The following is a 24,347-nucleotide window of genomic DNA, read 5'->3' on the forward strand; positions in this document are numbered from 1 at the left end:
ACGGGAAATTACAAAAAGGAACCGTTGAATAGTTATCAAAAGGTTATAAAGGATCTTACTCTAGGGAATTGGTTTTCCTTCCTTGCTGTTCAGACACAACACACTCACCCACACATAAATCATTGCACTAACCATGTCTGGAGACAAACCTGTTGTGTTCGACAAAAACACTGTGATCACCGTTTTCGGCGCGTCCGGTGACCTAGCGAAGAAGAAGACGTTCCCCGCGTTATTTGGTCTCTTCAGAGAGGGGTACCTGGACCCGAGCACCAAGATATTCGGGTACGCCCGTTCTAATCTGTCCGTGGATGAGTTGAAGGAGCGGATCACCCCGCATTTGAAGAAGCCGAACGGCGCTGCAGACGACCGGAAAGTAGACCAGTTCTTCAAGATGCTGGACTACGTTGCCGGTGCGTACGACCAGGACGATGGGTACAGCAAGTTGAAGCAGCAGATCGAGGAATTTGAGGCAGAGAGAGGTGTCAAGGAATCGCACCGCTTGTTCTACTTCGCTTTGCCACCGGGTGTCTTTTTGGACGTTGCAAAGCAGATTAAGAAAGTTGTGTACGCGGAGGACGGTGTCACAAGGGTGATCGTCGAGAAACCGTTCGGCCATGACTTGGAGTCCGCAAGGGCTCTGCAGAACAATTTGGCGCCGCTGTTCAAAGAGGAGGAGATCTTTAGAATTGACCACTACTTGGGGAAAGAGCTTGTCAAGAACATATTGCCCCTGAGGTTTGGTAACAAGCTTCTGTACTCCTCGTGGAACAGACAACGCATTCAGAATATCCAGATTTCGTTTAAGGAAGCCTTCGGTACCGAGGGCCGTGGTGGGTACTTCGATAACATCGGTATCATCCGGGATGTCATGCAGAACCACATGCTGCAAGTGCTGACTTTATTGACTATGGAGAGACCAGTTTCCTTCGAGGCGGAGGCTGTCAGAGACGAAAAAGTTAAAGTGTTGAAGTCCATGGCCCCTATAGACCACAATAATATCCTGATAGGGCAATACGGGAAGTCGGAGGACGGAACGAAACCATCGTATCTGGACGATAAAACGGTAGACCCGAACAGCAAATGTATCACTTTTGCTGCAATGGCATTCAATATTCAAAACGAACGGTGGGACGGTGTCCCAATAGTAATGAGAGCCGGTAAGGCCCTAAACGAAAGCAAAGTTGAAATCAGAATCCAATACAGAGGCGCTGAATCCGGCGTGTTCGCTGACATCCCAAACAACGAACTGGTGATCAGAATCCAGCCGAACGAGGCAGTCTACATGAAGTCAAACGCCAAAGTCCCAGGTCTATCTAACGAAACACAGGTGACAGAACTCGATTTGACGTACTCCACTAGATATAAAGATTTCTGGATACCAGAAGCTTACGAAGCTTTAATTAGGGACACCCTATTGGGAGACCATTCCAACTTTGTCAGAGACGACGAACTGGATGTCTCGTGGTCCTTGTTCACACCGCTGTTGAACTACTTGGAGAGCCCGGAAGGCCCTAAACCGGAAATTTACCCATACGGCTCTAGAGGTCCAAAGGGTTTAGTCGACTACATGAAGAAAAACGACTACCGTTATACGGAACAGTCGTATACTTGGCCCGTCACCAGCGCCAACCCCAAGAAATGATCGCATGTTAGCTTAGTTTGAACTCTCTTCTGTCTGACCTTTTGCTCAATTATTTTTTTCTTTATAATGTTACATACTATAGAATGTCCTGATTTAGTTATAGCTCTCAGCTTCTTTGTGAGGGTCTCACTGTTATTCAGCGTTTGTTGACTTCGGTCTGTACAACTCTTGTCGTAGATGTTTTCATCGTGACAGAGTTTTGTCTGTTAAATTCAGAGTAATCAATTTGTCCCTGCTTTACCTTTTTGGTAATAAACTCGCGGATTTTTTCATCCTCAATCAATTGGGAGCCTTTAACTTCTTGTATCAAGTTGTACAAGTACCGCGGGATAATCGCCATTTCCTCATTGTGAGTAATGAGAAAATCAACAACTTCGATGGCAAGGAAGTGATGTTGGCCTTCGTTCTCAGCAAATCCAGCCGAGTATGCCTCTGTGAGGTTCGTGTTTAGTTCCCTGTCGCGATCCCTCCTCGAATAAAGGATATTCGGGGTTATCACAGTGGAAAGGTTATGAATGTCCATCTTGGACCCCATTTCATTTTCAATGTGCGAAAATGACGAAGCCCAATACAGAAATGACAAAATGACCTCCATAACATTTCTGTTGTACTGAGGAAGTAACGAGTACGCCAGCGAAATGACCTTCTCGCTTTCCATTTCCGAGTTGAGCTTCGCCGCGCTAATCCACACGTCGTACAAGGGGTCTGCCAGCAGTGGATCGGGCAACTCTCTAAAAAACTTCTTCAATAACGCAGATAGTTGTATACAGTTCTCCTTCGACAAGTCTGGTATCTCCATTGGGTTTTCATCAATCGAGGTGGCCAGCTCAACAAGTCTTTTTATGTTCCCGTTTTTCCTGAAAATACCTTCAACAGACATATCCATTTGGTGGAGAGAAGATATCAGTTCATCAACAATTATCGGGATCTTGACTTTCTTGGGACCCACGCCAAGATCGGAGTCCACGCCCCACCGATCTGTCAGAATATCGATGGAAGTTCCGAATACTTTTTTAGGTACTGTCTTTTTAGATTTCATCCCCATTGCGTACCTCATTTGATTCCAAAAGTTACCCGAGGATGAGGATGATGATAAAGAGTTGGCTTTTGGTCTTCGAGGTAGTAATGTTGGTAGCAGCGTTGTGGTGGCCGTGGCAGGCGCGTAACCGTTCTCGACTAATAAAGTAGCGCTTATAATCCACAGAGTACGCAACTCATCATCGTTCAACTCAGAGTAATACACGCCGCTTCTTTTCTGTGTAACGCTGACGACTTCGTCGTCGCCTTCTTGTAATTTCTTGAAATGGGTGAAGGCATTTGGTCTCAGTTCCCGAGCTTGTTCAGCGGCAACAATTCGAGAAATATCGTCCAATGTTAATGACTTGGTGTTATTGAATACATTGTCGTGTGATGCCCGTACTTCTTCCTGTCCTTCCTCTTCTGCGATCGTGGATGAAACTTTTTCTGTTTCAATGATTAGCCTGTTGGGGTTTTCGGTCAACGTTTTATCCACTTCCTCCTCTCCTGTATTTACCACGAGTGACTTACGCGCCTCCTGTTTGTTATTTTTCGTTAATCTAACGCTTTCTCTCTTTGAACGTAGTCTTTTAATGTCGTTCAATGTTCTAATATACGTTTGCTGGACCGATGTTGTTCCTCCGTTTATGACATTAGGTGTGTTCGTTTTTGTATTCTTCAATTGAGCCTTCATGACCACTCTCGACCTTACCAACGCAATTTTGAGAAGGTATATCAGCTGAGAGAGCCTAGTTACCAACTTAAATCCGGGCACTGATTCAGGATCTTTCAACGAACAATTAAAACATAAGACTGTTTTTAATCGTTTGTTGAAGTTGGAGTCATTAAGATCCACCAGACCGATAGTCTTAGTACATGATGCACATGTAAAACATTCCAAATGCCATCTGTGCTCTTGAAATTGAATGCACTCCTCTTGGATGTATTTTGAGCAACCGGAGCAAGCGTCTGTCGCAGTGACCGGGATATCGATCTCAGAAAATGGGTTCTTGGTGTAAAGCTCATTTCGTTCCACCTCTATTAGGAATTTTGTTAATGACGACGTGTAGTGACTGCGCTGGTTGTCCTCAAGTGATTCATAGAACCCATACCGTGTTAAGAACTTCAAGAAATTTGCCAATCCTGTAATTACAGACATAAATGACGACATTATGGATTTCTTTGAGGACACTGTATTGAGTTTTCTCAACAGTTGCAAGTAGATCATAACTTTCGTAGTTAGGTTTCTTGTCAAGGAGAGATATTTTGTTTTGGAATCGTTATATTCTGTATCTGTTTGTCGTAGTTTATCATTCTTTGAACCATCTTGTAATTTTGTTAGTATGTTGAAAGCTGGCAAGTGGTCCAACCCTGAGAAGAGACACTCAATTTTAAGGACAAATAGCGCAGTGGCTTCAATCCCCTTCATCTGATCGAAACTAGTTAGATATTGAAGCATATCTGAGATGCAAGAGGCGGTTTCCTCTTCGAAACGATACAGTACAACCCACGTCTTTGTTAAAATGGCAGCAAACGCCTGCATTTGCTTATCCAGTTCTGCGGAGGTAGGGTTTATATCTGTATACGGCAATTTGGGATCGTATTTCGACTGAGTGAACCGCGGCAATGCCAGTTTTTCTGGAGATAGGTTGACGTGCCAATACTTGTGAATCCCGTAACATTCCGGATGCCAACAATGGACCTCGTCACCCTTCGGGAACTCTATATACTTGTCAGAAATCGGGTAATCACAACCTTTGCATCGTTTGGAGAAATATTTCAGGAAATGATACTTACAGTATAAGTTGTCCTCAAAAATGAAGCATTTCTTGACACCACAAGGAGCATGACAGATGACACAAGAAAAATGTTCTTCGTCGTATCTTCCCCCAAATGCAGTATAATACAGTCCCCGGAGAGGTTTATCGCAGACTTTACAAAGCAAAGCATGCCTTTTAAAATAATGGTACTGGCATAGTAAGATAGGCTCGTCCGATGAGTTTTCCTGGTAGGGGAAGAATTTGGGCTTTAGCGGCACAGCACAGTCGTGACAGGTAAAACATGTTTCGTGGTAGTATTTTCCTAACGCTTTCAGAGTAGATTTCGCCTTATGAGGGTCGTGTACAATCTTATGGTGACATCGGAAACATTCTTTGGGCACGATGATATTTTTAGAGTTGGAGCCGGGATCTACACTGTTTTGCAATGTGAGATCCAGTGACATGTTTGCTTTATGAAAAAAAAGTTTCGCTAACGGAGGGCCAATATCCAGCGATATGTTAAATGCTTATGGGATCGAGATCTAGTGCCTGTAGATCCCGATGAAAAAAAATCCGAAAAGAAGTGACCTCTCCAGCACCAAGTGATAGTATGGCACCGGGATCAAAAGCGTACAGATAGAGTAAACCTCTTCGGCGATTGGAGTGTGTGTATGTGTGTTTAGCTTTATCTAACTGGCAGGCAGCAACTCTGCTATCTTCGTCAAACCAATTACGTGTTTGTTGATCTTTTCAACTATTTTTTTTCTCGACGTATAATAAGAATTTTTTTCCAAAGAGCACCTTGTCGTGGGGAGCTGTCACTGTCTCTGAGGGCAGGAGTAAGAGCCCGAGCGCGTGGTGATTGGATAGGCTACTACCTTTGTTTGTGCAATTTCTCACTTCGTACTTTAACGAATTGCTTACTTCTAAAAAGAAAAAAACCTTGTATTGGAAATTCTGTAACCAATCTGTAGGGTTTGGAATAAAGCGGGGACAAGCATGTAGGTACTCTCCACAGTTTAATTACTTTCTACAATATTTCTTTCCAAGCAATTTACCAAGGTAATATAGGCTCTGTAATTTGTTTAAGAGTGTGATCGATAAGAATGTAGAGCATAGGGACGCTATGTAAATTCTTCTTTCTTTCTCTGACTCCAATACCTACACCCACTTGCTATGCCGTCAGCTATCCCCCCCGGTAAAACGCAACGCGGATCTCATGCTACAACGGACTGCAACACTTGACGCTGGACGTGATCCCGCAGTTACCCGCAATCACCTCCGTCACGGGAGAAGTTCGCTGTCTTTTTTTATTTTTATTTTCTTTATTAACAACGTTGAAGCGTCGTTATTATTACAAAAAGGAGAGGGAGAGAGGGAAGATTCCCACAGTTCAAAACAGTGAATCAAGAACCGACAAAGATGTCTAGATCTGGGTATGTTTTTTGGTTGATGCATTGGGTGTAAATGCAAGATGGTCTTTCCCCCCCCCCAACTTGGCTAACCCATTTTTCCACTGGTCTGCAATTGCAAATATAACAAATTATTCTAACAATCAACTTTTCTCGGCTGTGCATCCCCGCACTTACTCTTGGTACCAGCCAATTGACTAGTGTAGGTTTGCCTCCATTTATTTAATTCAGTGTTTCCGTTGCTGACGAATCTCTAGCTGCCTTCAACGATTTGAAGTTGGGTAAGAAGTACAAGTTTGTGCTATTTGCCTTGAACGACGACAAGACTGCCATTGTGGTGAAGGAAACCTCCACTGACGACTCTTACGACGCCTTCTTGGAGAAGTTGCCAGAAAATGACTGTCTGTACGCAGTTTACGATTTCGAGTATGAAATAAGTGGGTCCGAAGGTAAGAGATCCAAGATTATCTTCTACACTTGGTCCCCAGACACTGCTCCAATCAGATCCAAGATGGTCTATGCCTCCTCGAAGGATGCATTGAGGAGAGCTTTGAACGGTATCTCCACCGATGTCCAAGGTACCGACTTCTCCGAAGTGGCCTACGACACCGTCTTGGAAAAAGTCAGCAGAGGCGCTGGTTCCCATTGAGAATATTTCTGCTGTCTACCTAGGAATTTGAAGATTGATGCGATGTATACGTTATATATTTCCCTTCCATATATATATATCTTTGTGCATCTGTATGCACGTATAGAGATCAATCTACTCTTTATATCCATACGTCCTATGCAAGTGAGGGGCCGTATCGACCGAGAGGCTCGTTCTGAAACACAGCCACTGCGTCTCCCCCTTAACCAATAACCGCATGCATTCTATAGAGAGTTACTAAAGGGCTGTATCGTGGTCACCAGTTCGCAATTGAACTACCCAGTGGGAGAGCCACACAGACGGTAATACCAGAGTACCGTCCCAAAAGGGTAAGAGGTTTACCCTTTTGGGAGACCTGTGCGCGATTCCAAGTTCTCTCGTTTCTTTTTCCCCTAACGCCTGCTCGTTTCCCGTGTAAGCCCTGCTGGTAGTGAAGAGGGATGGGCAGCCGGCGTGGACTGCTCGTAATAGGTGTACGTAGAGGGTGCCCTCTCGTTGTAGCCCGAGCATCCACTTCCCACGGGTCGGTTACAGCGCCGAAGTGGCTATCTTACAAACAGACGGAGAGCTACGTTTGGTCGCGGACACAGGCATACACACACATCCTCTCTTGCCCACTCTTGAACTCTTTCTACTGCCACGTACGGTGAGAAGGCCAGGTACTTCTGGCTCAAAACCAGTCAGTCCATGAGCCCGCTGTCCCCGGCATACCAAGTGCAAAGCCCTAACCCACACGTTCTAGGGCTTTGGCAGACATGTCCCAAAAGGGGAAAGCCCCAAAAAGAAGAATTGCTTTTTTCAATTTTCGAAGCTTTTTCTGAAAAAAAAAAAAGAAAGAAAGAACAGAAGACGACGATGGGAACAATAATAACTCAATTTTTACACCAAGGACCACCACACGATAGAGACACTTGCGTATATTTTTCCGCCTTCCAGATAAGTAACTTTCAGCACACTCCTGCCGTCGATCATTGCAGCACCCAAGGGGAATTACGTTATCGCCGTATACCAGACGTAAGGTTTCAATTGTCTGGACTTAATTTTTATTTCCCTCCTCACCCCCCTCATACTTCGCAGAAGTGACACTCTCCTGCGGGAATACGTAAGATTTTTTTTTACGGTGCTACTGCCATTCATACTACTGTTATTATTATTTCATTTCTTAGTAGTGAGTGGACTGCTCGTCATCTATTTTAGGCACTGCATATCTCTTTATTTAACGGCTGCTTTTTATTGTGGGTTACGCCCATTTTCCCTCACTTTTGAAATATGGGGTTTAATTTATTAGACGATGCGACGGTGCTACTACATGAACGATTTGTCGTTCGTCAAATTTTGCAAATATTGTCCCAGGAGGAATTAGTACAGGGGAATCTACTGGACAGCCCTGAAAGGCAAATACGTCCACCGGATGATTTTTGTGATACTGTTTTGCCAGTCGCAAATAACGGTGTAGAATTCCCAATGAAAAGGGTAGATCCATTGGGGGAAACGAAAATTGGGCCCCATGGACAACTGGAAAATGGCCAAAAATTTCTGTTCAATTATTTCACATTGCCTTCTAGGAATAAAAATGGTACATACTTTGTGCTTGTTCGAGATTTAATGCAAGGTTTGAATTGTGATAAAGATACACTAGAGGTCGATTTTTTGAACAGTCACCCTCAATTGTACCCGCTAAACGCTACCCCTGATGAATTATCACTACTGAAGGCAAATGGTATCTTAGGTGATTCCTCGACGGAGACGAAATTTGTGACCACGCGATCTAGCTTTGTGCTGTTTGGTGCAGCAGTGGTCGCAGAGGGGACTAGACTCGTGGATGACTATTGGGAGACTTTGGGGAAAGAACAGAATTTCAGTTCACATCACAGAGTCCATAAATTATCCTTTAAAACGTTCGATCTCGTGAAACTGTTGAAACCTGCTGCCTTCTCCACTTTCAAGAGCCAGGACAAAAGCTATCCATCACCCGATGAGTCATCATTTGATTTACCTTACACAATCATCAACGAGCAGTTTTCACCCGAGATCAGAGAAGAATTCGGTAGACAGTTCTCCGTGGGGCAGCATATCGACGTCGTCGTACCGGGACAAAGCATCACGGGCTCACTGGAACTGAGCGCACAATTCAAAGTCCCCAAATATCATAGCAAAAATTCTTTCTTACAGGCTAATCAGATCAACGGGTTGGATATCCCCATAGAGAAGCACGAAGCGCTCCTGAACGGTATCAACACGGGTAACAGGAACAGCGCATCCCCCGGCGCCACCCCGCATGACTCAACGCCGGCGTCCGTCAACACCAGTTTCGTGAAACCACCGAAACAGGTGAGCAGAATGCTGAGCAACATATTGGATTCCAGCATCAATTTGTCCACTGCAAGGAATACAGACGAAATGAATGTAATAAGTGCCAAAAACTCATATAATGTTGCCGATCGTGGAGTCACTTCACAACTCTCTCTGAACATAGACGGGTGGAAATTCGATGGGCTCCCCGTGTTCGCCAATGATGTGGCACAGACACAGGACGTGCATTATTCCGCAAAGGGGTTGCCCACGTATATCAAATCCAACTTAGTGTCACGTCTGAAACACTTGACGCCAAACCAAATCAAGGAAATAGAGCACCAGCACGACTGTATATTTGTCAACGTCGGACTACAGCGGGTGCGCCAGCTACGGAACCAAAAATGGACCAAGTATTGGCAGTACAAGAGCGGTATACCGATGGGTCTTCGGAAGAGGGACAAAAAATAACTTGCAAGAAAAATATCTGGTAGACGAATTAGAGAAGACCACTGAAGTAACCAACTACAACGAGTTGACCAACAATGACGAGGTGAAAACCACAAAGAGGATCCCTAATGCTAATTTTTTGGGTTACTCAAATATAAGGGAGTTTAAACCACCTTACGCATCGGCCTCATCGTTGTCCTAGAGGTCCATTCAGGTCTCACGACCAAGTATATAAATCAAGAGAGGGAAACAATTGTAATTTTTATAATGTAAAAGTCAAAATGTAACAACATTTATGTAAGTGACGGATTAAAATACCGTCTCTTCGCTGTTGATTTTTTTGCACATGCCTTGAATATGGTAACATAACAAAATCGTATATAATACGAGAATCATAGTAATTTGGTTTTGGCGATTTCTTGCTTGATCTTGAAAGTGTAATATGCCATGACAAGCATGATTATTATCAGTGGGATCATCCAGATCACCAACTTCCTCATAATTTCGTCCATCTGAGGACCTGAGTGTTGGTTGATACCGGCTTGTCTGGTGTTTTCCCTGATCTTTGCTTGTTCGTCCAATAATGCTTCTAGTTTCTTGTCCATGGACAAGAAATCTTTGAATTGTTCTTTATCGTTTGGCTTGCCAGAATTGTCTTGTCTTCCCTGGACGGCAGTAGACAGTTGGTCTAGTTGATGGATCAGTTGTTCTTGGATTTTCATGATTTGAGCAACTTTTTCGTCCAAGGTGTTAATGTCATTTGCCAAGATTTTCCCCTCTAGTCTGTTCATCTTCTTGTACAGTTCGTAATTGGTGATCTTGGTGTTTTGTGCCTCCAATTCATCCTTATCCATGATTTTCTCGGTACCTGTCTTTTCATCAACGACTTTAGTCAACATTTTTGGTTGCCCCATGGAGTTTACGTTTGGAATCAACGAATCCTGGGTAACGTAATTGTAAAAATGCATTTGGAGAACTTCGAATGCCTCTGGTGTGTTTTCATTGGAGGCGCTAACCCCGAACTTGACAGAGTTCAAAGTGTTTGCCAAGTTGATCTTTCTGGTTTGGAAGCAAACTCTGTTGTCGACTTGCAGCTTCAGTAAATGGTCATCCGCCGAGTCGTATGTCAATCTCAGCGACAGTGGGACGGACGAGTCCTGGTACCCCATTAGGCAGGATGCAAACGAATGGTCATGAATTGAATCCGAGTTCCAAATTTGTGAGCCGTCGCTGACCTGCGCATGGATAGACTGAGAAAGCACAGAGTTATCGTCCACTAGCAATTGCAACCCGTTGAATTTTGAGGGTCCATTGAACAGTGCCTGGTCGTTCACGTCAGTGGGCAAGACCATCCAGAAGGCCAAACCTCCGTTTGATTTCCCACTGAAACCCAAACTTCTAAAAGTCCACTCCACGGTGAAACTACCAGAATCCTTCAAATTGTATTCCGGTTTTAACCAAAGAGAACCCTTCGATTTCTTCTCCGGTGTCAAAATAAACCGACCCTCCTTCAACACGGCCCTATCCTTCACATCCCAATTACTAGGGATCTTGTCACCAGCAGAGATCAGATCAGGTAAAGAATACTCGGCCAATGGTTTCTCGCCCTTCGCATGAGCACTTGTTTCAGGGCTGTGGGCCGTAACACTACCAAAAGTGCACAATGCAGCAAAAACAGCCTTCAAAAGCAGCATTATGTCTCAATTGCAGCTCCTTTTCAGTAACCTTGGTACCACTACAAGCTTTCCAAAGTGAATAGTCGTCCTCCTCTCACCATGTGATTTCGAGTCGTTTCGATATTTTTATTTTTAGACGTTTTTTGCGATCTTCGCGAAAAATATTCATTACCCGACTGAGTCCTTTGTCAATAGAGATCTTCTTCAAAGTGTACTGTACTTGGATGCGGCACCGCTTCGGAGCGTTATTTCCACTGGTTCTACAGTTGGTAAGGTACCTGGTTCAATTGTAAGTGTGTATAGGCTAGTGCATCAATCGAATTGTACACGTTTTTTGTTTTTTCAACGGTTATTTTGGCGTACTGAAACAAAAGAAGGCGTTGCATTATTTTAACTTTGGCTCGGTGGTAGAGACTTGTGAAAACCCTACTGTGCATTTTGTCCCTCGATACACGCACGCACAATTAATCATTTCTAAACCATGCCATCGTTTTCGGATAGTTTCTGGTCGGACGATCTGTCATCGGGGCTAAATGTCCTTTTTGCTCAGCTGGAGAAAGGGTGCGATGAGAACGAATCATTTATCCAGTTGTTCGCTTCGAGAATGCAATATGAGGTCAGTTATGGGAGGCAATTGTGCGCCGTCAAGGGCGGTATTGACGTGGCTAGTGACTCCATGGATACCTCTACGGCTGCTTCGCTTTTGGAACTGATCAAGCAGATGGAGCTGGAAGGCGACCAACATCTCACAGTGGCATCAAATATTGAAGCATTAGTATTGAAACCGTTTAGCTCTTGGTGCCAGGATCATAAGGAGAGGATCACGTACTCCCAGAGAATTTTACTGGACAATATCAGAAACTTCCAAAAGATAAACAGCTACGTCCAGAAACTGGAATCGCAGTATTTCAAGAATTGTAAAAGGCTCGAGGATTTCAAAAGAGTCCAATTCAGAGACACTGGTTCCTTGGATCGCGCTATGAAGCATTTGAAATTGCAAAAACAGCACGAGGTAAATATGAAAAAGGAAAAGGACAATCAGGTGTTCGGAACGGTCGGCAACATCGAATTCGATTTCAAAACAATGAAGGATATAATCAGATTGCTCCTGACAAAATTGCCCAAGGAGGAGTACAAGTTACCTCTCATTAGTTATCAGTTACAAAACACAAACAATGGGTATGATATTACCAAGTTTCTGCTCGAGCACATGTCCTTGAAGGATTCGGATCAGGCAGAAATTTTTGGACAGGATCTACTGAATCTGGGATTTTTGAAGTACTGTAATGGTATGGGGAATACTTTTGTGAATTCAAAAAAATTTCAGTACCAATGGAAGGACTATTCCTTCAAGTTTGTGGAGCTCCCGTTAAACCAGGGGGAGTCCCCCTCAGAACCACAACAACCAAAATTTACCACGCCAACGAAGGAAAAGTCCTCCTCTTCTCTAATTAATAGTTCCACGGTATTGCCGGGGAATGTTTTGGAACCTCCAAGCATATCTGAAAATGAAAGGCAACTATTCAAGCTTATGGACGAAGTACAGGAGTCCGATTCCAAATATTTCAAGGAATGTTACAAGATGGATTCGTTGCGTTGTTCTATCGAGGAGTTGATGATAGACCATCTATCGTTCATGGAGAAATGTGAATTAGATCGATTGAAGGCCGTCAAAAAGTCCACTATGGATTTCTGCGCCGCTGTGAGTAACAAAATTTCCATACTGAAAGTTCACATTGAAAAGATGATTGACGCAGAGGAAAGGATAGACCCTGACGGTGACTTGTTAAATCTAATAGCAAAGTACAACACGGGACTGTTCCAACCAAAGGTTATCACATACAACAATTACTTCAATCCTGGAATATATCAGAATTTTGGTATTGACTTGGAGACCCGCTGCCGACTCGATAAAAAAGTGGTTCCTATAGTTATAACCACTTTGTTATCCTACATGGATAAAATATACCCCGAGCTGCCCAGCGATCAGGTACGTGTTTCTACTTGGACGGATCCAGTTAAGCTGAGTCTGACTCATGAATTGAGAAGCCAGTTAAACAAACCTCGGCTTGAAGATGATGCAGAGATGTTGTCTATCTTAGAGGAGGGCAAATACTCGCCAAGTGTCATTGCCAGCGTCCTGAAAATATATCTGTTGGAATTGCCTGAACCGCTGATCCCGAGCGAATTGAGCGATATACTGAGGGTATTGTACGGTCGGTACTGGTCAGATGACAACGGTAATGGCAATTCAAAGGATCTGGAGAGGAATGAGGACAAAAGAATTACAGGATTATATACCACTCTGTCCTCCTTACGGAAACCGCACCTTGCCACTTTGGGCGCGATAACAACACACTTCTATCGACTAATCAAGATCATCAAGATGGCCAAACCGAAAGAGAACGATACAGAGAAGGGCCCATCCGAGGACCCAAATTTGGTGTCTCCAGCTGAGTTTACCAATAATATCTCAAAAGAGTTCGCCAACAGTATAGTCCACGCTCGGGTGTACAGTGACAACGAATTGGGGTTCCAAATATTCCACGATCTGTTGACCCACAAGCGCAGAATATTTGGGGAATTGAAGAAGCTGGTATCTTCTGACTAGCACTTCGTCTGCTTTATGAAGTAAATAGATCGTTGTAATTTGTTTTTAAAGAGGATTCTTGAAATTTCGATGCCTGATATTTTTATAGTATTTAGGAATCCAGCCCATCTCGAAGAAGGTCAGTGAAATAATATATAACAAGACTGGCACCATGCGCGGTCAATTGTTAGGATTGCCCAATGTTCGCTCACTACTTAAGGTACGCCACTTCCATTACAGTCGTGTTCTGAGAAATAACGATGTTGAACCGGCGCATATCAAGGACACAAACCGGTACAAAGAGCTACTTGTGAAAGAGGGCAAGTTCTCCGAGTCGCAGGCCACTACGATCATTGATATTCTTAAAGAGACGATTCAAAGCGGTGTGGTTCACGTCTCCAAAGACCTTGCCAAAAGAGAACGTCTTATCCAATTGACGTACCAGCAAAGAGTTGATTTTGCCAAGCTGAGGGACCAGCTTCTAAGTTCCGATAGGAACGAGTTCCACAACATACAGAATGAATATCAGAGGGTGCGTAACGATTTGGAGAAGATGAGGAACAAGTTGCGGGAGGAAATCACGAAGGCCAATGCAGGTTTCAAACTTGATCTTTCGTTAGAAAAAGGCAGAATAAGAGAGGAGAGCTCGCACCACGACTTGCAAATTACCGAGATTGAGACGAGGATCGACCACGAGGTGTCCAACATGAAAATGCAAATAGATAACGTGAAAGTGCAAGTTATGCAATGGCTGATCGGGGTGTGTACAGGGACCTTCGCGCTGGTTCTTGCCTATATAAGGCTTCTGTCGTAAAACAAGTATAAAATTGAAGGCATTTGATAAGTCTTTGGCCGCAGCGTTGCATTTGTTGTAAATGATCTTTAATTAAATTACATCATAATAAAACGTTTATAAAAATTTATCCGATCCGAATGAGTCTATTACATTAATTATAAGTCGAACAGTTCAGTAAGGATTTTAATGGTGTCCTCTGGACGGGTCACAGAGTGGCCGATGGTTCTGTCATCGGTGAAAATTTCGTAATCGTTACCGCCGACGAAAGTCTTGTCACCAAAGAAGTGAATATCTTTGAAACCGTCCTTGGCAACGTGTTGTAGACAGTAAGTCTTGTCCCACCCAGTTGGGAAGACATCGAAGGAGATCTGGCCACCGATGGAGAAAGTCAACGCCAAATGCGAGAATTCTTTCTTCAAAGCGTCAACGAACTTCGCTCTGACCTGGTGAACTTTGTCAAATGCTTCGAATTCGTTACGCTCATCCGTGGAGGCGTTTCTACCAATGGGAGAAACATTTATCATACCGTTCCTGAACTCCAAGAAGGTACCTCTTCTCTTTGGCAACTCCATCTCAGACAAGTATCTCAAGATGAACTTGGCCAGCTTGTTGTATTCTTCTTCACCAATCCAGTTGATGAAAGATTGGGAGGCCTGTTCAACACCCAGTCTGTAAGCGGTCAACCCGTTCTCGGAGAAAGAGTAATCGAAATCGGCCAACACGGTTGGGCCCAATTGCTCGACCTGTTTACTCAAATCGGAACCACCGACAAACCCGATGCAGACCTTCTGTCTCAATTTCTCAAGCGTCTTCTTCATTTCATCGGAGATTGTCAATCTAGCTGGAGTCAACGTACCGTCGACGTCGAAAAGAACCAGGGTGTCTGGCTTTTCCTTGTACTGAAATTCTGTAGGGGTGCTCATTTCCGTTAGAGGCGCAATTACGTTATGTGTAGTAGGGGCGGGGCAAAGTATCCTTTTGTCGTCAAAGATCTGTTTCTGACTCTCAATTGAAGAATACGAACTACCTGTCACTTCGGAGAACACGTCAACATTTGAACTATTCACATTATTTTTATATTCGAAATATGGAAATCGAAAAAAAATAAAAAAATTTTCACAAAACGCGAAAAAATAAAAATAAAAAAAACTTGACGCGTCTGTCGTTCTGTACGACAATTAGGGCTTTAGATTTGTAGAAACCATTTTAAATTAGGGCTTGGTTGGTGTTTGGGTGGGGTTTTTTTTTCCGAATTTTCGACGACGCAAAAAAATAAGTGAAAAAAAATTGGCGAATGTTGCGGCGCGCGATGAGCATCGTTTAATTTGGACCAAGGCGGAGGTAGAGGGAAGAGGAGATTTCTCGTAGGAAACTGTTCAATTGGTCATTTTGGGAGTTGTTTACGTTATGGGCGTTGTTGGTGCGGCGTGTTTGTGGGGAAAAGGTGCGGGGGGAATAAAACGGCAGGGAAGTTTAATTGGGTCGTTATGAAGAGCACCAGGCAGCTAGGCCAGGATGCAGTCAATTACGGGTTTAATACCAGAGTGTCGCTGAAAATATACTTGAAGACATGCGTTCGGATTTTGGACAAGGCGCAGAGTAGTTTCCAGAATGGCGATATGGCGTTGGCGTTTATGTTCTATAGCAGGTATGTGGATCTGTGCGTCAGCAAATTGGCCAGGCACCCCGAATACGTGTCGGTCGGTTTGGCCCAGGATCCGGAGATTGCACTGTACAGGCAGAAATACTTGCAACTCGTTAGACTGGAGGTCCCTGCGGTGCTCAAGATTATTGAAGACCTCAGGAAGATACTCGACGACCAGTATAGCAAGCACCAGCAATCGCTGGCTAAAAATATAGCAAAGCCAACCGCGGTGGAGAACAGACATCATATACCACATTTAGCACAGGGCTCAACGCCGTCAACGTCGCAGCCGTTACCACTGCCACCCACGTTCAACGAACACAGATTCAACCAGTCCATCTCCTTTTTCGCGACGAGGGAAACGATAAGTGAAAACACAACGGAACAGTCAAAAACCACTTTCCACTACCCTGAGTTACCTCAATTGAGTTTTTCAACCTAATGACCATACACAATCCCTCAACATGCATTATCTTTTTTATTTCATCTTTCGATATTACTTGCACGAAGCCCAGCCAACCTCAATTTAATACTTAACCCACATTATCTGTAAATCTTCGTTAATCTCATCATATTTATAACATATAAGTTTTTAATAAATTTAATCCTCACACTGGTAGTCCTGATCGCGTCCGTCGGTGGGTCGAAGCTCAAACCAGCAAAGGAAGGAAAAACAGCAAAGGAAAGAAAAAGGGAAAGGGAAGGGGGGGAAGCGCCGGCACAAGATTATTATCGTTTTGACTCAACTAGAATTCTCTCTATGTTAAGGATGGATTTTCTAAGTGCGCGCTGGTTTATAATGTCAACAGTTACCAGAATAATGAATATGATAAGCAGCACAAATAGTATCAAAGTAGAATCGCTTTTGCGATGACGCGCGTTTTTGCCCTCCAAAGTGGCGGTACTTTCTTGCTTCTCGAGATCGTGTCTGGCTGATATCTTGATTTTCGTCATCCTTGGTATAGTTTCTATCTTGATATTGTCATTGACGTACCCCTTTAGTATGGGTGTCATTTTCTCACACGCATCTATCTGTCCTTTCTTAGCGCCAGATTCAATCATCTTCTTGAACCAACTGGACCCGGTCCACTCTAACCAGTACGATACTTGCAATTGACAATTCGTGTTCGTGCTCCAACGGAACAAATACTTGGTCTTCGTGGAAAATGCACCGCCGCTGGGGACATTTGGCGTTCTTGTGGTGTTCAAAAGCTTAATGTACCCAGAGTTATCCTGATGTTCAATAAATTCCTCGACCAAACACTGTGTGGATTTAGGACCCCCAGGGTAATTTAGCGGTTTTTCGTATGAGTATTCTCTACTCTTTTCGCTATTGAACTCTGACGGATCTTTAATGTCAGTACAGTCACATTCTTTTAGAAAGTCCATCAAAAATGAATGATTCGTGTTACTGTACATTATTTGGAACGCCTCCCAAGGTGTACAATCTAAATCTAACGTCGTGACCAGATACTCGTTCGGATGATCCTTCTCGTCTGGAAAGTCTGTCGGTTCAGGCACATAATATGGAGGCTCATTGATAAAGTTTGCATCGTCATTGAATTTGAAAACGTCGATGGTATCATTAGTGGAACCTAATAACAAACTCTTTTCGTTGATGAGCTCTGGTTGCTCGCTGAATGAACTATCCCGCGACGAGCGTGATTCCGTATCAAATGTATCCTTGCTAAAATCAGCCTTTAACAGATTGCTGGACCATACTTCTTTAATCAGGGCAAAAGTCTTCTCTCTGGAAATGAAATTGTTGAATTGCGTTCTCTCCCGATTTGTCTCTATCATGATAGCATTCGGGAAGAGCCCACCTGAAGTCGTCTTCTCCATATACCGTACATCTCTCAAAGGGATCACCAACTTGGACACCCATCCCAATATGTTCGAGTTGAAGCACAGGGCGCTCTCCGTTATGTAGAGTCGTCCCTGGTATAAGAAGTCTTTGCTCAGAGCGCAGCTGAAGTCATCTAGCAATCTATCATTTTGATCTATCTCTTCGAAAACAACATGGAAATCTGCGTCCCGCTCAGGGGTGGCATAGTGGTGTTCTGTATTGAGATATTTCTCGTTTACAAATTTCTTCCTGTTAAACTCGTCCAGTTCGCTGTCCTCTTTCACTGCAGTAGGCTCTGGACTCGTTTCAGTCACATCAAACGTCGATCTGTGGCTAATAATCTGTACAGGTTGCTTCGGCGTCTGCGCTGCTTTCGGGGTACTTGAAGAATCGATGCTCTTCCTACTGGATTTTCTTTTTTGACTGCTTATGGAGGTTTGCCTCCTGTGTGATATAATACTCGGGGACGACACATTATTGCTTTGTGGTGAATCAGTAGACCCCAAGGTGCCCGTACCACTGGGAGACTCTACCTTTGAGACCTCCGATTTTTTAAAATTGGACATGACATTGCTAATAAACGAGGGAGATTGAGCCAAAGTGGGTGTTTGATGTCCACTCGTTTCTGGTTCCTGACCATCATCCAACAGTCCCGCTAGCGTCCGACGCGCCTCTGTACTAGTAGCCCCTTCCTCTGCTGTATCCAGTTTTGTGTTCACCGAGAGGACGGTCCTCTTCCCCATGGCGATGTTGTCGTTCTCTTGTCCCTCAACAGACTTTGTAGAGCCAACATCAGATGGAGACCCCGCGACAACGGCTGCAGCCTGTAGCTCTTCGTTGCTCAAATTCACCATCTGTATCCACTTATCAAAAGGCGAACTATAGGGGCAACGGTCAGATGGTCTTGTCCTGTACCTGGTGTCAAAGTGCACCCTTTCTTCCAAAGAGAATTCATAATAATATTTTATTATATTCAAAATGTGTTTAAAAGTGGGAGTTCGAGAGTGACTCTGAGTGTGCGGGAGCAGACTCTAGTACGAAAGATCCGCACCTCAGGGCAACAGAAACAGGATACGATGTTCCAGCTTGTGCTTCCCCTGCTTCTGGTCTTGTGTAGAGTGTGTACCGCTTTTACTCACACGTTACACTTTGACATTTCATGGCTTAACGTTACTTTTGCGGGGGACAATGGGGAGGAGCATATCAAAGAGATGATTGGTGTTAACGGGCAATGGCCCTTGCCTGAGATCCACGTCGAGAAGGGCGACCGAATTGAGCTGTACTTGACTAACTCTCTCGACGACGAAACACCAACCTCGCTTCATTTCCATGGGCTGTTCCATAATACCTCGCTGGGGAACATGAACAGTATGGATGGTCCTGCCATGGTGACACAGTGTCCGCTGGTACCCGGTTCTACGTTCTTTTACAATTTTACGGTCCCAGACCAAGTGGGTACCTATTGGTATCATGCACATTACGGTGCCCAATACGGTGATGGGTTTAGAGGTGCGTTTATCATCCATGATCCGGACTGCCCCTTCGAATTCGATGAGGATATCACGATAACTGTTTCTGATCTTTACTACAAGAACTATCTGGATACTACGAAGGAGTTTATGAGCAGGTATAACCCAACGGGTGCAGAGCCAATCCCTCAAAGTTTACTGTTTAACGACAGTTTCCACGGGGAGTTGAATTTTCAACCCGGTAAAAAGTATATGTTGAGGTTCGTCAATACAGGGTTGTTTGTTTCTCAATACATTACGTTAGAGGACCACATATTTACGATCGTGGAGGTAGACGGCACATATGTGACCCCTACTACAACAAACGTTTTATATATTTCATCAGGACAACGGATGGCAGTGTTAGTTGAGGCAAAGGAAACTGCTACTAAAAATTACGCCCTGATGCAGATAATTGACGAAACCATGCTTGATGCGATTCCAGCGGATCTGAAACTAAATGTTACCAACCAAGTGACATACAACAAGCTTTTACCCGTGGCAGAATCAATGTTCAACAGACTAGAAGAGTTCCCTTTTTTAAACTCCTTGGAGGAAAATGCTACAAATGACTTTTATTTGAAACCCTTGGAGTCCTACCCGTTGTACGAAACATACTCTCGCCAGGTCGTATTTGACGTCAAAATGGCCAACCTAGGTGACGGGATCAACTATGCGTTTTTCAACGACATCACGTATACTTCTCCCAAGATTCCAACCCTCACGACAGTTTTAACTTCCGGGAAACTTGCCAGCGACCCCAGGATATACAGCGAAAATATCAATCCGTTTATCTTACAGAAAAACGAAATCGTCGAGATTGTTTTGAACAATTATGATACTGGAAGACACCCATTTCATTTGCACGGGCATAACTTCCAAATTGTACAAAAATCGAAGGCATTTAATCAAGATGAAGAAGGTATTTTACCTCAGGAACAGATCACTGTTCCTTATAATGAGTCCAATCCTCTCATGAAGTTTCCGGCTAGGCCCATGATGCGTGACACAGTGGTATTGGAACCTAATGGTCACGTCGTGCTAAGATTCAAGGCCAATAATCCTGGTGTTTGGATATTCCACTGTCATGTTGACTGGCATTTACAGCAGGGTCTTGCTGCCGTGTTCATCGAACAGCCAGATATATTGCAAACTCGTGAAACACTGAATGAGAACTACAAAGAAGTATGCAGTGCAATTGGGATGCCAAATGAGGGGAACGCTGCAGGCCATTCTGATGACTGGCTGAATATGGATGATCTACCAAGGCAACCCAAATCATTGCCAAATGGGTTCACTTTTAAGGGTTACTTTGCATTTGTCGTCTCAACACTGGTCGGGCTAGCGGGTCTTTGGACTATTACGAGGTACGGGTTATCCGAGGTGATTCCAGACGATGAAAAGGTCTACAATAGTCTAAAAAAACTACTAGACGAAAACAACATTTCATATTAGTGAGTACAGAAACTTGCTACTTCGAGAAGATATTCCTTCAATATTCTTTATTTTCACTCCTCTGAGCTGTACATAATTATACTTGCATCATTTACAAAGCTTCAAAGGTTATTTCTTTTCAGTTTAACAATTTTTTATATTCAACAAAACATATTGCGACTAGTTTGGTGAGGATGATTCCGCGCTCTCAGACTCCTTGGCTTTCTTTTCCGTCTTCTCCCTCTCCGGAATTGACAGAGTAAACGTACCATCAGTTTCGCCGTAAACGAGAGGACCCACCCAAGGCTGTATATTCCAATGTAGTTTGAGCTTCAGATCTTTGCCGGTCAATTTTTCTTGAACGTCCCAAACGTGATACTTCGATTGAGCATCAGTTAAATTCAGTACTGCATCATCTTTACTAGTAATGATCTTGTCCCAGAAAGTGACTTCATTTTGTCTCGTATGTTTAACGTTCTCGTATTCGGCGGTCAGGTAAGTAAACACTTGCTTGGTGTTCCAGTTGAACAACTTGGTCAAGTCCGCTTCTAAGTCAAATGAAACTTTGGCGTTCTCTTTTGCTTTCCCGTTGACAGATCCATAGTATCTGCTTGTCCTGACATTGATCTTTGGGGTGACATTGGAGATACTAGAAGATAAATCAAAAGCGTGGTTGGAAACCAATTGAAACCACGACGTCCCAATAATGAACGCAGCCAAAAACAAGCCCACTGTAACGGCTGTATTAGATACTGTTTGAAACCTCTGTGAGAGGGAGAACATCGCTGGGAGAGGTAGCAGGTGGTTGTTCTTTGGAACGACTGTTTCGTCTATCGGAAGTGCTGTCCTAATTAAAACATTTGAAATTTGCATAATTGAAAAAAAGACACTTTGAGATGTGAAGTTTGAGCGAAGAACAGAACGAGTATAGCGCAAAGAAGGTAATCGTGGTCCATTATATGCATGCTGAGATGTGCTAAAACTAATGAACTGGTCCAGATATAGGGAGGTAGGTACGTAACATGATGAATAATGCAGCTAGTCACGACTAAAGTATTCATCACGGTAACCCTCATTTATTGATCGGACAAATGTGCGTGATCTTTGGATTTTGGTTACTCTCGGATTTTATACAGAATAGCTTTCCTTGATATGTTGTCCTAACCTTTATGAATACCAATTGGTTACATATTTCAGCAGTCTGTGAAAATCCCAATGAGACGATTTATTGTCATTACAAGACCGCAAATAAGGTATACCAAGTACCCATTTAATAGATAAGCTGTCACATAAACATTCCTAAGCTCTTCGGTCTTCTAATGTAAAGAATTGGGCCAAAAAAGTGTACTGCGCACATGGCCTATCCAATATTATATCATTTACCAATTTATTACAAAAAATCAAGAAACATACGGGCGTGTGGCGTAGTTGGTAGCGCGCTCCCTTAGCATGGGAGAGGTCTTCGGTTCGACTCCGGACTCGTCCATTTCTTTTTTGACCTTTTTTTGTTCAACCTAGAGGCACATTTTGACCCTTAAAGCAGTGGTAGCACCTCCCCGTTCACGGCTTGGCAAGATCACGAAGATCATATATATAGTCTCTCGTCTCTGTATCATATCTGCAAGGGAACCTAATTTTTTAGTGAGAACAGAAGAAGAAGACGCAACTTTCTGTGTCCCCACCCCTGTAATGTCGAGAACCGTTCTTTATACATCATCCAAGTTTATTAGACCAATAGTCCCCGTGTGCCTGGTCAACCATTTCAAATTGAATGTCAATGTAGTCGATATATTCACTGATAAGGACAAGTTCAAGCAAGAGTTCCCCTGGGCAAAACTACCGTCTCTCGTGGAGTACGGTTCTGGCTACAAGTTGACTGAGTCCATAGCCGTCAGTCACTATCTGACAGGGCTATCTGAGAACAAGAGCGAAATAGAAAAGTTGCTAGGGGCAAGCAACGACTTCAAAACCCAGTCACAAATCTTAAGGTGGGAGTCCCTCGCAGTGAGCGATTTTTTAACTCAGCAGGTCAACTACATTGGACCCCTTGTGGGGATCAGACCATACGAGACGCACGCTGTCGAGAAAGCTCGGGGAAACCTAGATACACTGCTATCCCTCTACGAGTCTAGATTGAACGATAATAAGTATTTGGTTCGGAGTGACGGCGTTACCATGGGGGATCTTTTGTCAGCAGCAAGTTTCTACTTCGGTTTCAAGACTTTGTACGATGCGGAATGGCGCAGCCATCACCCTGGGATTACAAACTGGTACAATGAAGTGACGCAGACCCCTTACTTGGAGAGTTTCTTCAAGGATAAATCCCCAGTGGAAAAAGCAATACTCGATCGTTCACATTGAACGTGTTGTTGCATTCACAGATCCCCAAAACACACACACACACATACCCACCACCCACTGGAAAGTAGCTATATATTCTATTGTATGCTTTACTGAGCAGACACAGCAATCGTATGTTGTTTTTTTTGAAAGATGTACCCCCTTGACCCTTCCCCGATCCCCTTCTTCAAGTTTCTGAAACGGCACTAGTCGTTCGAAGGCATCACGGTATTCACACTGCCGCACCTGTTTCCTTCTTTTTCTTCTCACGCACTCTTTCTGATTTTTGATGGTCAACCAGTACAACCCTTATTTGAAGGGAACTAGCACCCAAAATGACGTATTTTTTCGGTTTGTAGAGGATAGGCAACAAACATAATGTGTTTGTGTGCTTATGTAGGCATGGTTGTCTGATGCATCCCTGTAAATTTTCGAGGAAAGTCTAGAGGATAGTGTGTAGATGGGAATGGTCTTTTCTTTTCTTCCCGCGATATAAAAAGGAAGGGGATCTTTCTGTAACGCAGAGCTTTAAGATCTTTCTTTTGTCAGAAGTTGATACAAACCAAACAAAAACAGATTTCAGCGAACACACAATGGCACAAACAAAATTATTTTACTCTCCAAACTATATTAGACCAATTATCCCATGTCAATTGGCGCAGTACTTCAAATTGAATTACGAATGTGTCGACGTTACCAACGGGGACCACACCTTCATCTGTGATTTCCCACAGAAACTGGCCCCCGCTTTAGAGACTCCAGACGGGTTCAAATTGTCAGAGGCGATTGCTATCAACAACTACATTATCAAGTCTTCGAAGAACGATGCCGAAATCAAAAAGTTGTTGGGCACCGGCGACCACAAGTTGGAATCACAGATCCTGATGTGGGAATCCCTGGCAGTGAGTGATTTCTTGAACAGTGAGATTGCCTACATTGGCCCATACATTGGTCTCGGGAAGTACGATGCAGAGGCTGCACCAGAGTTGAAGAAGAAGCTCTGTGTCATCCTCCACATCTACGAAAAACAATTAAGTGAAAACAGGTTCTTGTGTGGTGGTGACCACGTCACTTTGGCCGATTTGCAAACAGCAGGCTGTTTCTTCCTTGGCTTCAACTTCTTCTTTGACGAGGCGTGGAGAACCGAGTACCGCCACATCACGAAGTGGTACAAGGAGGTCACGGCGACGCCATACGTCTCCGCCTTTTTCAAGGACAAGAAGTTTGTTGATGTCACACCTCAGCCACCAAAATAAATACCAACAGAAGCGTTGTAACAGCGACTAACGA

General features: G+C 43.7%; 14 protein-coding genes and 1 non-coding gene across 15 annotated transcripts; 10 read left to right on the forward strand and 5 right to left on the reverse strand.

Moving 5' to 3' along the window:
- Nucleotides 1–133: 133 nt before the first annotated feature.
- On the forward strand, nt 134–1,642 carry KNAG0E02950 (glucose-6-phosphate dehydrogenase; the record flags this gene model as incomplete). Its single annotated transcript, XM_022608289.1, has 1 exon — nt 134–1,642. The coding sequence occupies one exon, from the start codon at nt 134–136 to the stop codon at nt 1,640–1,642; it is 1,509 nt and encodes a 502-aa protein (XP_022464800.1).
- Nucleotides 1,643–1,778: 136 nt separating this feature from the next.
- Nucleotides 1,779–4,883, reverse strand: LRG1 (GTPase-activating protein LRG1; the record flags this gene model as incomplete). Its single annotated transcript, XM_022608290.1, has 1 exon — nt 1,779–4,883. The coding sequence occupies one exon, from the start codon at nt 4,881–4,883 to the stop codon at nt 1,779–1,781; it is 3,105 nt and encodes a 1,034-aa protein (XP_022464801.1).
- Nucleotides 4,884–5,841: 958 nt separating this feature from the next.
- On the forward strand, nt 5,842–6,480 carry COF1 (cofilin; the record flags this gene model as incomplete). Its single annotated transcript, XM_022608291.1, has 2 exons — nt 5,842–5,855; nt 6,063–6,480. The coding sequence occupies 2 exons, from the start codon at nt 5,842–5,844 to the stop codon at nt 6,478–6,480; spliced, it is 432 nt and encodes a 143-aa protein (XP_022464802.1).
- A 1,269-nt stretch (nt 6,481–7,749) lies between these two features.
- SWP82 (Swp82p) lies at nt 7,750–9,243 on the forward strand (the record flags this gene model as incomplete). Its single annotated transcript, XM_022608292.1, has 1 exon — nt 7,750–9,243. One exon carries the CDS (start codon nt 7,750–7,752, stop codon nt 9,241–9,243), a length of 1,494 nt encoding a protein of 497 aa, XP_022464803.1.
- Nucleotides 9,244–9,614: 371 nt separating this feature from the next.
- EMP47 (Emp47p) lies at nt 9,615–10,916 on the reverse strand (the record flags this gene model as incomplete). The annotated part of the gene is made up of 1 exon (XM_022608293.1): nt 9,615–10,916. One exon carries the CDS (start codon nt 10,914–10,916, stop codon nt 9,615–9,617), a length of 1,302 nt encoding a protein of 433 aa, XP_022464804.1.
- Nucleotides 10,917–11,379: 463 nt separating this feature from the next.
- On the forward strand, nt 11,380–13,509 carry RGD2 (GTPase-activating protein RGD2; the record flags this gene model as incomplete). The annotated part of the gene is made up of 1 exon (XM_022608294.1): nt 11,380–13,509. One exon carries the CDS (start codon nt 11,380–11,382, stop codon nt 13,507–13,509), a length of 2,130 nt encoding a protein of 709 aa, XP_022464805.1.
- Nucleotides 13,510–13,660: 151 nt separating this feature from the next.
- FMP32 (Fmp32p) lies at nt 13,661–14,302 on the forward strand (the record flags this gene model as incomplete). Its single annotated transcript, XM_022608295.1, has 1 exon — nt 13,661–14,302. The coding sequence occupies one exon, from the start codon at nt 13,661–13,663 to the stop codon at nt 14,300–14,302; it is 642 nt and encodes a 213-aa protein (XP_022464806.1).
- Nucleotides 14,303–14,439: 137 nt separating this feature from the next.
- SEC53 (phosphomannomutase SEC53) lies at nt 14,440–15,207 on the reverse strand (the record flags this gene model as incomplete). The annotated part of the gene is made up of 1 exon (XM_022608297.1): nt 14,440–15,207. One exon carries the CDS (start codon nt 15,205–15,207, stop codon nt 14,440–14,442), a length of 768 nt encoding a protein of 255 aa, XP_022464807.1.
- Nucleotides 15,208–15,771: 564 nt separating this feature from the next.
- RFU1 (Rfu1p) lies at nt 15,772–16,371 on the forward strand (the record flags this gene model as incomplete). The annotated part of the gene is made up of 1 exon (XM_022608298.1): nt 15,772–16,371. The coding sequence occupies one exon, from the start codon at nt 15,772–15,774 to the stop codon at nt 16,369–16,371; it is 600 nt and encodes a 199-aa protein (XP_022464808.1).
- A 287-nt stretch (nt 16,372–16,658) lies between these two features.
- LAM5 (Lam5p) lies at nt 16,659–18,518 on the reverse strand (the record flags this gene model as incomplete). The annotated part of the gene is made up of 1 exon (XM_022608299.1): nt 16,659–18,518. The coding sequence occupies one exon, from the start codon at nt 18,516–18,518 to the stop codon at nt 16,659–16,661; it is 1,860 nt and encodes a 619-aa protein (XP_022464809.1).
- Nucleotides 18,519–18,851: 333 nt separating this feature from the next.
- On the forward strand, nt 18,852–20,738 carry FET5 (ferroxidase FET5; the record flags this gene model as incomplete). The annotated part of the gene is made up of 1 exon (XM_022608300.1): nt 18,852–20,738. One exon carries the CDS (start codon nt 18,852–18,854, stop codon nt 20,736–20,738), a length of 1,887 nt encoding a protein of 628 aa, XP_022464810.1.
- Nucleotides 20,739–20,897: 159 nt separating this feature from the next.
- Nucleotides 20,898–21,500, reverse strand: SPC3 (signal peptidase complex subunit SPC3; the record flags this gene model as incomplete). Its single annotated transcript, XM_022608301.1, has 1 exon — nt 20,898–21,500. The coding sequence occupies one exon, from the start codon at nt 21,498–21,500 to the stop codon at nt 20,898–20,900; it is 603 nt and encodes a 200-aa protein (XP_022464811.1).
- A 630-nt stretch (nt 21,501–22,130) lies between these two features.
- Nucleotides 22,131–22,203, forward strand: KNAG0Etrna3A. The gene has a single exon. It is a non-coding gene; the product is annotated as a tRNA-Ala (tRNA).
- A 203-nt stretch (nt 22,204–22,406) lies between these two features.
- On the forward strand, nt 22,407–23,078 carry KNAG0E03070 (uncharacterized protein; the record flags this gene model as incomplete). Its single annotated transcript, XM_022608302.1, has 1 exon — nt 22,407–23,078. The coding sequence occupies one exon, from the start codon at nt 22,407–22,409 to the stop codon at nt 23,076–23,078; it is 672 nt and encodes a 223-aa protein (XP_022464812.1).
- Nucleotides 23,079–23,650: 572 nt separating this feature from the next.
- On the forward strand, nt 23,651–24,313 carry KNAG0E03080 (uncharacterized protein; the record flags this gene model as incomplete). The annotated part of the gene is made up of 1 exon (XM_022608303.1): nt 23,651–24,313. The coding sequence occupies one exon, from the start codon at nt 23,651–23,653 to the stop codon at nt 24,311–24,313; it is 663 nt and encodes a 220-aa protein (XP_022464813.1).
- Nucleotides 24,314–24,347: the final 34 nt, after the last annotated feature.

The sequence above is a fragment of the Huiozyma naganishii genome, chromosome 5, assembly GCF_000348985.1.
Source record: "Huiozyma naganishii CBS 8797 chromosome 5, complete genome".
NCBI classification, from domain to species: domain Eukaryota; kingdom Fungi; phylum Ascomycota; class Saccharomycetes; order Saccharomycetales; family Saccharomycetaceae; genus Huiozyma; species Huiozyma naganishii.